The following is an 11,750-nucleotide window of genomic DNA, read 5'->3' as shown; positions in this document are numbered from 1 at the left end:
GAGAGAGGTTGCCACGGAAGAGATGGCTTTCCGTTCCAGTGGCACCAGGACAGCTGCCCCTGGATGGCAGCAATTAAGTGCGAGGAGAAAGCAGCTGCCTGAATGAGGAGCATGGCATCACCGAGCCAACCCCCCCCCCCCCCCCCGGTCCTCACCAAAGGAGGGACATGAGGCTCATTTTTGTGCCCGGGATCATAACAGCTCATGACTAATTCTGTGTTGCATTTGAATTTGCTTTGTTATCTCAAGGCCTCTGGGCAATTGCCAGGTCACAGTATGAAGTGGTACGTACAAAAGATTAAACGTTCAATGCTACAACGTTGTGAGCTGTAGCAGAAAAGAACAGCAGGCCCCTTTCTTTATCCTTAAGAAAAAAACACTTAATAATCTCTTTCTCCAGACTTTGTTCATCGGCACCATGTATAATGAAACACGCTGCAAGGATGGCTCTTCTCACTGTCAGTCGAGATCAGCTGCGGTGGCTCAAGCCGTTAGATCCATGAGCGTCACTGTCTGCTTGGCCTGCTTGGATTCAGGAAGCCAAATCTCAGCTTTGTTCATTTTTCCAACACCCACAGCTCACTTATTTCCAGTCAGTTGAATAGTGATGGACTATTCATGGTTGGGTGGGCAGGTAGGCCAAGAGCTGGCATCTCCAACCGCCAGTGAACTCATTGGCATGCTGTCATTTCCCATGACCACCACCACCACCACCCTGTCTTTTGCACAGAGGTCTCCAGCTTACTCACTGTAAACACACGTTGTTTCTGGATTGCAGACATCTGGACTGGCATCTCTGAGTTGTTAGTCAGAGGCATTGTCCTTCAGGAATAATCACATTAAAGTCAGAAAAGTTCACCCCATGCAATTTTGTTGGTTCATTTATTTAGTATATTTATATTCTACTTTTCTCTCCAATGGGAACCAAAAGCAATTAACAATACTCAAAGGAAACAAAGTGTGTGTGTGTGTCTGTGTGTCTGTCTTCCACCTTGGAGCTGGAAAATATTGATATTCCCATTTCCCAGGTTCCAAATACTGTTTGCTGCTGCAAAAGGCAAACCTGACATGAAGAAACTGAAGCATAGAATACAGTGAAAACAACTGACAAGGGCATAATCTAACACAAGTCAATCTGGCAATCCATTAGCAAACCCAAGGAGACACAGGCACTCTGGAAAAAGACAGGGCTGTCCTGGGAATCTTCAAATGCTGGTTCCTGATACTCCCAGTTAATCCTGATTTCTGAAAGCAGAAAGTCAATCAAAACTTGGCTTTGGCATTTGCCTTACAGCATCTACTGTTTCTTAAAAAGTCCACACACAAATGCCACAATTTCAAATGGAAAAAATTAATAAATTATTGGAGTGGGTTTTTTTTTTTTCAAAATGACCGCAGCCCTACATGAAACGCATTAAGAGTTAACTACCATTTCGAGACCTGAATAGGTTTTAAAAATACAGATAAGGTGTTTTTCAGATATATATTCATCACAGTAATATCCGTTGGCAAATCCCTAGAGCAGGGGTAGTCAAACTGCGGCCCTCCAGATGTCCATGGAGTACAATTCCCAGGAGCCCCTGCCAGCATTCGCTGGCAGGGGCTCCTGGGAATTGTAGTCCATGGACATCTGGAGGGCCTCAGTTTGACTACCCCTGCCCTAGAGGGTAGACCTGATTGCCAAACAGCGATTCTCTCTTCCCACTAGTTGATCTTCTGCTAAACTCAAGGTTCGACCCTCAGGCTCAGAGGGAAAGGACAGGAGCTCATGGCTATCTATCTTTGGCTTTGGCTCACATCCCTGGTCACATGTGGCCCATAAATAGCCATGTGCTGAGAGAAGAGCAAGCTCAGTGAGACATTACTCAGCTACTGCTAACTGGCAGGATGTCCTCTGGTTCTTCTCCTACCAGCTGTCAGGGCGTTTAATGGCAAACCTTTAATAATAATGCCAACGTTGTGCCTCATGACCTAGTCTTTCACAATGTTTAATGAGCTGGTAAAAAGATTTTGGGAGAAAAGTTTTGAAAGAAAGAAGCAGAAAGTCAATCAAAACATGGCTCTGGCATTTGCCTTATAGCATCTACTGTTTCTTAAAAAGTCCACACACAAATGCCGCAATTTCAAATGGAGAAAATTAATAAATTATTGGAGTGTTTTTCCCCCCCGCAAAATGACCGGAACCCTACATGAAACGCATTAAGAGTTAAAAAGAAAAGTAGCCATCAAAGGGAGAAAGGTAATATTTGGTAAGGTCCAGGCATATGGATGCATTTGGAAGAGAATTAAAGAGGTTCTTTGTCCTCTAGTATTTCTGGCAAGCCTTGGAGGTGATGATTTCTTAATAATAACATGAGTGTCAGTTTGGTGAGAAATCACTTTACTTCCCTCCTAGTTCTGATGTTATGCCACCCGCAGTCATCCTGTCTCCAAAACTACAGAGCAGGAATCTGCTAGGGCACATCCATCTATCCAGCATAATCCCACAGTGCACCCTTTTAACCCAGTTCTTGTTCTGTGCAGACACAGGAGTAAATGACCGGACCAGCGTCATTTTAGCAAAGTCCATGGCAGAGTGGGGATTTAAGCCTGGGTCTCCCAGTGTTGATTTCAACTCCCTGACCACTCTACAGGCTGTGAGAGAGGATGAGAAGATGCTGTGGGGCTGTGGGGGCTAAGAAAAACAGAGCTTGCTAAAGCAAGAAGGATGAATGCAACTAATTTTGTCTCAAATGAGAGGAAGAGAATCACAGACAATGGATCAGATCCAGACTCAATTTTTCACTAACAAAAGGGGAGGGGTCATTTCCACCAGTTCCCCTTCCGCTGCAGACCCCCAACTAGCCTTCAGCCTGTCCCTCAAGGGCCTCTTGACCCCCAGGGGCAGTATTCGGGGAACATTAGTAGGCTGTGGTGGGAGAAGGCGAGGAAGTCATTCTGTTCCCCTGAGACAAGTGCCAGGAGGATCAGAACATTGACTCTGGATTCAACCCAATGCCTTCTCACGCATGCACGTGCATGTACACACTCACACAAACACACACATAAATGCTTGTGTGTCTGATGCTCCACAGGCTCTAGCAGATCACAGTCTTTTGGCAACCTTATGTTTTTGGTAATAAACATTTTGCACGTCAATATGATTTAGCAAGACGCTAATGTGGAACTAATACAGGCACGCAAATAAATACGTCCGCGTAAACTCGCGTTGTGAGATAACCACAAGGGAATGAGTCTTGTCCTGACAGTATTATCTTAAAACACATGCAGATGTAGACAAATTGCTGCAGTGATAGTTTGAGTTCTCCAGGGTCCATCCAATCATAGTCCAATTCACTGACATTCCCTTTAAAATTATTGACATAATGAATACATTTAAGGCACGATGTGCTATAATGAATAACTTACATCTAACAAAGGGAGGATCGACCGCAATGAAGCTTGACTGTCATTCTCCCATTCACACACATATGTACAGTATTTCCCCCTCTCGGTGTTGAGAATGTTTCTTTTATGTTCCATTGACTGTCTTGTGTAATGGTAGGTTAAGCAAGAGGGCCGGCAAAATCACAATGAAACTTGCCAGTTTCTCTTCTGGAAGGAAGTGGGGAGCCAGGGCAAGGACAAAAGAAAAGCCTGTTGTGGGGGCGGATCTGTTTGGCCTCCCCTCCAGAATGAACGATAACCCTAACACGTTTCAGGAAAGGTCTTCCAAGGCATAATGGCTGCTATGAGTGTAACTGCCAGCCCAGAGCAATCTCATTTATTTGAAGGACCTGGGGACATGAATGTCATTTAGACAAACAGCAGAGATATTGACCTTGGGCTATGAGGAGAACTCATCATGCTAAGAGCCTGTTCTTGTGCTCCTTGGGCCAGCTTACGCTCCCATGAATAATGGGAGGTGATAGTTCTCCAGCCTCATCCACAAACACCATCATCTGTTCGCGAACTATACACACACAGAAGCAGGGTATCTGTGCATCAATGATGTTTTTTTATTTATGCTCTTCATTTATATTCCACTTGTCTTCCCTAAGAGAATCCGAAGTGCTTTGCAACATTCTCCATTCCCCAGGCTCTTAAAAAACAGGGCAGGATCGATCCGAGATTCACCCTTCTTGGAAACTACCCTCAGCTGGGATCCAGATCTGGAAGAGGAGGGAAACCAAATGGACCCATGGCCCAGCCAACTGGCAGTCTTGGTGATGATGGCATGCTGCATCTCATGGGCAGATTTTAAGTTGTTTGAATCTGAGGGCACCCTGGGTCCTGTAAAAGGGACTGGCAAACCTAGCCCAGTGGAGGTGAATAGTGGCCCAGTTAGGGTAATGTTCTAGCAACATGCAAAGAGCCCGCAGACAGATGGGGGTCCTAGAAAGCCCAAGAGTGGCCCTGCCTCCGTCGTGAGTGTTATTTTGAAGAGCCAGAGATAGTGGCAGAGATTATCAATTTCCCATCTGGCTGAGATAGTCACCAGGCTGAGAAGCAATTCTTTAGCATACATGTATGTATATAACCAGAGTTTTGGAAAACTGTTCCTGTCAAATTTCTGCCTAGACCATTCCCTGAGCAGATCAAGTTGAAAAGACAAACAGAAAATGTGGAAGGATGGATCTTAATTTGTCGACAGTATCTTATGAGAGATTTAGGATATATCTACTGCTTACCACATCACTTAACTTTTGTAAGCTTTCCCAAGCATGGGTGGATCTGTACGTACTTCTTCTCTGCTCTTAACCTAAAAGCTAGGTTCATTGACCTAGAATTTAAAGATATTTTTCAAAATGTCAGAAACCAAGAAAGTTACTGATGTGTCAATGAGATACTAGCTCATGTTTTACATTGCTCATTTTAATAGTCTATTTTCATGAATAAGATTCAAGTGGATAGCCATGTTGGTCTGATGCAGCGGAACAAATTTTGAGTTCATTTACTACTTACATTTTGCCTATAAGTGTGGACCGGTAACTCGGGTTTCATTGTATTTGAGGAAGTGGGCCTGCACACAAAAGCTCATGCCTTGAATAAAAAAAATTGTTGGTCTTAAAGGAGCCACTGGATGAAAACGTTCTTGTGAATAAGTAAGCAGGAAAAAATTACAAGGTAATGTCTAACTGTGTCATAATGAGGTGTCCTTATCATTTCCCAATTCCATTTTGGGCACAGTTTTCAAGTTCAGAAATATAACAATAACTTTTTAAAAGAAGGAAATTAAATTGAAGCTCTGGGGAGAAGGGGGAAAGAAACAGCTGGAGCCGTGCAGTGGCAGGTCAGCCTGGCTGCAGGTTTCTCTCCTCCCTTACAGGATCGAAGAAGCAGCAAGACAAGTCCTTCTCTTTTCAGGAGGTGAGAGAAGTGGCCTCCAAACCAGCCAGGTCTACAGCATATTGGCAACAGTGGAGCTCTACACAGTTTAAAAGGCAGCATCAACATGGCGGCCCAGCTGAAGAGCACTCTCCCTCCCCTTTGCCACTCCTGCTCCTTCCGCAGCCTGCAAGTAATGCTGCCTCCCACCACAGGGGCCCAACTGGAACTTCCATCTTCCCCTCCAGCCAGTAGCTCCAAACGAATCAAGGGACTTCCACATTTTCAGGAGATACATTTTATCCATCCTAACGTTTCATGGGCGTTTTGTACAATTTCAAGTCTTCCCAGTCAAAAGCAAAGCCGGAAATTTCAGTTGTTAATTCAGCTTGGGAATATCCGAATGGCCATCCCTTTGTTTCACTGAATCATTTTAGACAGCAGAAATTAAACAAGGATTCTCAATCTCCGGATAAATGCTGAGGGAGATGATGGTGGGTTTTGTTCTTAGGAAGGTCATATTGGGTTTCTTGCGAGAAACTTTAGATAAATGAAGGAAAGAGGAGCACTACAATGAAGAAAAAGGACTCCCAACTGATCTAGTTTGGCCAGCGTTCAGGGTTTTCAGTTTAGACCCCCTCCACAAAAGAATTCTACTGAGGCTTTCCATAACAATCAAATAGGCTCAGTTACAGAATATGGAGAAATGCTGTACCTCCTATGACAACTGGGAGAAGTGAGTGTGGGTGCAAAATTACTTCCTTTATTATTTGTACATCACCCCTGTCTGCATAGCCACAATAGTCCTTGAACCCAGACAATAACCTCACACTATGCCAGCCCTCCCTGAAATTAGCTGTGTATAGTTCTAAGCCCTTAGAGATAAACAACAGTGATTCTCAAACTATTTACCAATTTTCTGCCATGAAATTCTTCCCTGGGTACACTTTGGAGAAAAAGAACGCATAAAGAAATGGCTCTACAATTTCTTCCTTTTATAACATTATCACCCACACAAGAATATATTTTGTCCCCAATGCATAACTACTTGCCATATACAGTTTTCTTTCTGTAAACAAACAAACAAATAATAAAAAACAGGAACAAATTAAAGACCCCCCGATAAGACAATTGATTTTGCAATTGGCCCAATTTTTTTTGTCCCAAACAATCCATGGGGTATTGGGGTGAAAAAAAAAATGTCCCTTGAATTTTTTTTTAATCCAGAAAGCATTAATCCAGAGAAGCCAGGAAAACTGTGATAAGAGTTTAAGCAAGATAAAGCACCTCCCTCTTTTCACGGAAAAATGACCTAATAACTTTATTTACCTAGGAGATTTTCCTGCTGCCTCTCCGTGCTTAAGGTGGCTTGCAAATAAAATCATTTTTCATTATTACTTATATAAAAATGCAAGACATTTTAAGAAGAGTTGGTTCTTATATGCCACTTTTCTCTAGCCGAAGGAATCTTAAAGCAGCTTACAGTTGCTTTCCATTTCCTCTCCCCACAACAGACACCCTGTGAGGTAGGTGAGGCTGAGAGAGCCCTGATATCACTGCTTGGTCAGAACAGCTTTATCAGTGCTTTGGCAAGTCCAAGGTCACCCAGCTGGTTGCATGTGGAGGAGGAGCGGGGAATCAAACCTGGCTTGCCAGATTAGAAGTCCGCAGTCCTAACCACTACACCACGTTTTTAATGTCAGGAACATAAAAACAGCATTAAAATATCCATCAAATGCACATCAAACCAGAAGAAGACCATAAAACAGCCAAAAAAGGTAAAACCACTAGTTAAAAGTCAGGGTTAAAAGAACTGCTTCAGCCTGGCACCAGAAAGGCAATGAGGTAGGTGCCAAGCCAGCCATTCCATAGAACATGTTCTGTTTCTACTTGCCTCTTCCCTCCCCATTGAAAGACGGCACAGAGAGCAAGGCTTGAGAAGGAACTTCTAACTGGGGTGTGTATGTGTGCAATGGACAGTAAGGGAAGAGATGGTCTTGAAGGTGTCCTGCCCTCAAGGCATTTGGGGCCTTACAATAACAACCATCACTTTTAATTGTGCCTGGAAAGAGATGTAGCCAGTGCAGATCTTCCAGGTCAGGATAGAACCAATCCCTGTAACCAACTCATGGCAATCCCCTGGCCACCACCTTTTGACCAATTTAATTTTCAGCATCATCTTATAAGGCAGGGGTAGTCAACCTACAATTCTCATGAGCCCGTGCAAGTGTTTGCTGGCAGGGGCTCATGGGAATTGTAATCCATGGACATCTGGAGGACCACAGGTTGACTACCCCCGTTATAAGGCAACCTGGCATGGAATTCACTATAGTAATCGAACCTGCATATTATCAGAGCTTCTTCCTTTTCAGGGAAGGCCTGTCATTGTCAAATCAACCAAAACTGATCAAAGGTACTGCATGCCATGGAGGAGAGCTGTGCTGCCAACCATCAATCAAGGATCTGTCAGGCACTGGTAGTGTATGGAGTTACTGCATATGCAGTGGTGGAAGGGGGAATTTAAAGAAATGAAGCATCCTATCCCCTATTAAAATCAGTATTGAAACTTAGGGTAGGCTTCCTCAACCAGAACTTCATGAAACCATGGGGTTTCTTGATGGCCCTGGAAGAGTTTCTCAGAGGGATCAGAGTTAATTTTTAAAATACTTTTTTACATTTGTAAAACATTTATCTAGTGATACAACCATATATGGTCATGTTGGCTTGCTCCCCCCTCCAAGATGGCCGGGGATGGGCCTGGAGGGGGTATGGAGGGGCCTGAGGTGGGCATGTACACAGCCATGCTTCCCAACCATATTCTGCACAATCATACCACTTCTGGGGTTTCTTGAAGCCCGAAGAACATTTCAGTGATTTCTGAATGGTCAAAAAGTTGAGAAAGGTTGGCTTAGAGCATTTGAAACCATTCTGGGAATTGTGAAGCACTTTTTGTCACTAATACCAGACTGTTTTTGTGGGGCCCTTGATTATACTGAGTTACGTTGGAATCTGGTTTAGGATACTGCATACAAAGTTTTTCACAAAAAATAGAAAACGCCTTCTAGGCAGCAATTCATTTCCTCCTTCTTGACCCCAGGTCTTTGGGCCTCCATGCCACTATTAAAACAACTGCTACATTTAATTTTTCCAACAGTATTCAGTATAGCCGTTTCTCCTCTGTTTCCCTACACACACATCCCCTATTTACAGCCTTTTATGAATTCAGATCCTGTTAATCATTTTACATGACAATAACCAATAATCTCCTTAGCGTGTGATGTTGAAAGATGTGATGATGTGAACCCCCTTTGGTATTCCGGTCATAGCTCAGTAGCTTCGGCTCATCTGATTAGCTCAGACACATACAGCCTATGAATGGCTTCCCGATTACAGATATCTGGAGCCTTGCAGCAGCCTGTGATAGGTGCGTGGCTCCATTAATCTATCCCTTCTTATTCTTCTCATGTGTCATATGACAATGATAATGAACCAGGAAGTGCCCATTTGTAGGCTGCGCAATTGACACAAACAATTTATCATCCTCTGTTTAATTAAGGAACAACAATGAAATGAAAATTGCCCCAAAGAGCCGATTTGTGATTAACACAGGGGTAAGTGACTTCAGGGCCAGCGCTGTTCTCGGCAAATGAACGCCAGGGAACCCAACCAGCCCTCGTAGATCTGGGTGCAAATCCCACAGAGGCCTCTGGCTCTGCTCCGCCAGTGATGTAAATTGAGCGTCAGGTGAAAGTCACATACTGAGAAATAAGAGAGGAGGGTATTCACAGCAAGGTGAGGAAACAGCTGCTGTGTGCCGTGCGGAGCGCTGAGGCGCCTGTCAAAATGCACACAGCCCTGAATCTGCTTTGTGTGATATTCATAGCGGTGGGATGCCTCAGATAGCCAGTGCTGTGCGTGAGACACTGGGGCTTCTTCACCATCTTCAGTATTCACACTACCCAGTCACTCATTTTTTTCTCCTGAGCCTCCAATGTGAAATTCTGTCACCTAAGCTTCGAAGGTTTGAAAGAGTCTCCGGGTGTTCGGAAAGACACTAACTCCTGCCACCATAGCAAATGAGCGGGGGAAGATTTGACTAGCTATTGGACTTCAAATTCAAATTTATTTTAATACAGCACTGCGGCCAGATAAAACAGCGAGAAAAAACATTTCAGAGTAGAACATTGCAAAATCAGGGAGCCAGTACAACATTTAAAATATATAAAATTGTATAATTGATGGGTACATTATAAAAAATGCATAGTAAAATTCCTCTAAAAATCTTCACTTAAGCTTAGGTTGTATTTCCCGTGTGCTAAGCACATGCGCACAAAATTTGGCAACCTGCTTAATAATATGGCCCCTACTATTCCACAGGAGGAATTTCACTTTTTCTTTGTTTGAGCGGGTGGAGGAATTCCTGAGTAATGGGAGGATTAATTTATTTCTCGCAGAGCTAAAAGTAGGGCACCTTAAGAGGACCTGTTCGATTGACTCTATCTCCCCGGAATTACAGGGGCAGAGTCTTTCAGCTAATGGGGTTTTCTTGAAGCAACCCACCAGCATGGCAGAAGACTAGATATTGTTTCCTAGTGTCATCTCAGGTTTTGAAGCATTGGTCTGTGGTGATTATTTAGAGCAAGTGTCATAATGGTGGAGCAAGACACAGGATATGTCGACCGATTCCTGGGCACGTACACAAATACATATACACAAAATTTTAATTTTAGAAAAAATGCCAGTCTTTTTTTCGGGGAAAAAATTGGTTTTGCTTCAGCTTCGGTTGCAAGGGGGGGGGGGTGAAGTTTCATGGACACTTTTCTTGTGCTTCCTCCTGGAGTAGCAACCATGGAGAGATCTCCCATGGAATAGAAGTGCACGGGCAAAACAACCTTTCCCCTTAGTTATTATTGAAAGAGGAGAGTGATTTCCCCATTCTTAGTGCAGCTTCAAGCTGCAGCACAGAAAGAGACAGTCAGTTGACGTTTCCTCATGGCAGTAGGTAATTTAGTCAGGGCCTCAAGCTCTAAGAAGGCCTCAAACGTACACACTTATTAATTTGGGAGCATTTGATACATTTCATGCTTGTTTTTATGTGTCTCATGTGTCATTGTCTTTTGTATTATTATTATAACCTTATTTTTTTTATTATAGGATTGCTAGCCAAATGCTGGAACCAGGAAGGAGACTTGGGAAGAAGATTCGAATTGTTAATCTTCTCCTGGTCTGACACCACTTCTGATGCAACTCAAGAAGTGATGTGATTGTGTCTGGGTGCTTCTCTAGGATTCCACCGAAACATGCACATACTGGTCTCAGAGCTTTAACTCTCAACCCCAAGCCCCCCCCCCCCAGACACATACTCAGAACTTGAGAGCTAGAAGAAGAAGAAGAAGAAGAAGAAGAAGAAGAAGAAGAAGAAGAAGAAGAAGAAGAAGAAGAGTTGGTTCTTATATGCCACTTTTCCAGAGGAAGTCTTAGAGCAGCCTACAATTGCCTACCATTTCATCTCTCCACAACAGACACCCTGTGAGGTAGGTGAGGCTGACCAGGCTGATGGTACTGCTCGGTCAGAACAACTTTGCCAATGCTGAGGCAAGCCCAAGGTCACCCAGCTGGCTGTATGTGGAGAAGAAGAAGGGAATCAAACCCAGCTCGCCAGATTAGAAGTCGGTGCTACTAACCACTACACCAAGCTGGCTTCAGTCTCTGAGGCTTTACCACACGCAATGGCCTCAGAGGTTGAGAGTTGCAGAGCTCCCAACCTCTATGTACCCCTCCCCCAGCAATGGCTTCCTGCAGCTTCTGGAAGCTGCTCAAGTTATCAACACACCTGCAGCCAGGCCCAGTGATCCTCCAGGACACCAGCCTCTTAGTGATGAGGCCCAGAGACTCACCAACAGCTTTGAAGATAAAGGTAAGTGCATTGTTTGCACATGCATATGTTGGTGGGAGGAAATTTAAACAGTCTAATGTTTTGTTTTTTACTTTTCCGATTTTTCTGCAAACCTAAGGGTCACCCAAGTTTGCAAAAACAAAAAACAAAACAAAACAAACAAAAACAAACCCTGTTTTGGGTAAATGTGGCCCCAATCCTCAGATTTAGTTATCCACAGATAGGAAATACATTTTGGGAATAAATATTTATTGATAATATGAAGAGCTGGATTGTTGCACTGTACTTTGATCTACTAAAAAAGTCTCAAAACAGCTACCCTTCCTCTCCCCTGTGAAGTAGGTAAGGTTGAGAGTGCTCAGAGAGAACTATGACTGGCCCAAGGTCACCCAGCTGGCTGCATGTGGAGGAGTGGGGAATCAAACCCAGCTCTTCAGATTAAAGGCTGCTACTCTTCACCACTGCACCATTATACCACTACATGCACATGTACACACATACACACACACAGTGATAGATGAAACTATAATCCAGGTGCCTTGTTTAG

At 43.7% G+C, this 11,750-nt stretch overlaps 1 protein-coding gene across 4 annotated transcripts in view; it reads right to left on the bottom strand.

The window, feature by feature from the left end:
- Positions 1-979: 979 nt before the first annotated feature.
- LOC143845327 (uncharacterized) overlaps positions 980-11,750 on the bottom strand; it is a 467,259-nt gene continuing 456,488 nt past the window's right edge. For all 4 annotated transcript variants that reach the window (XM_077300105.1, XM_077300183.1, XM_077300016.1 and 1 more), the window contains one exon: positions 980-1,245. In XM_077300105.1, the coding sequence (XP_077156220.1) occupies positions 1,233-1,245 (13 nt within the window). In that variant the 3' untranslated portion in view covers positions 980-1,232. The remainder of the gene's footprint in view (positions 1,246-11,750) is intronic.

This window comes from Paroedura picta, chromosome 1, assembly GCF_049243985.1.
Source record: "Paroedura picta isolate Pp20150507F chromosome 1, Ppicta_v3.0, whole genome shotgun sequence".
Taxonomy (NCBI): Eukaryota; Metazoa; Chordata; class Lepidosauria; order Squamata; family Gekkonidae; genus Paroedura; species Paroedura picta.
Note: the sequence above shows the minus strand (reverse complement) of the source record. Positions and strands in the feature narration are given on the sequence as shown.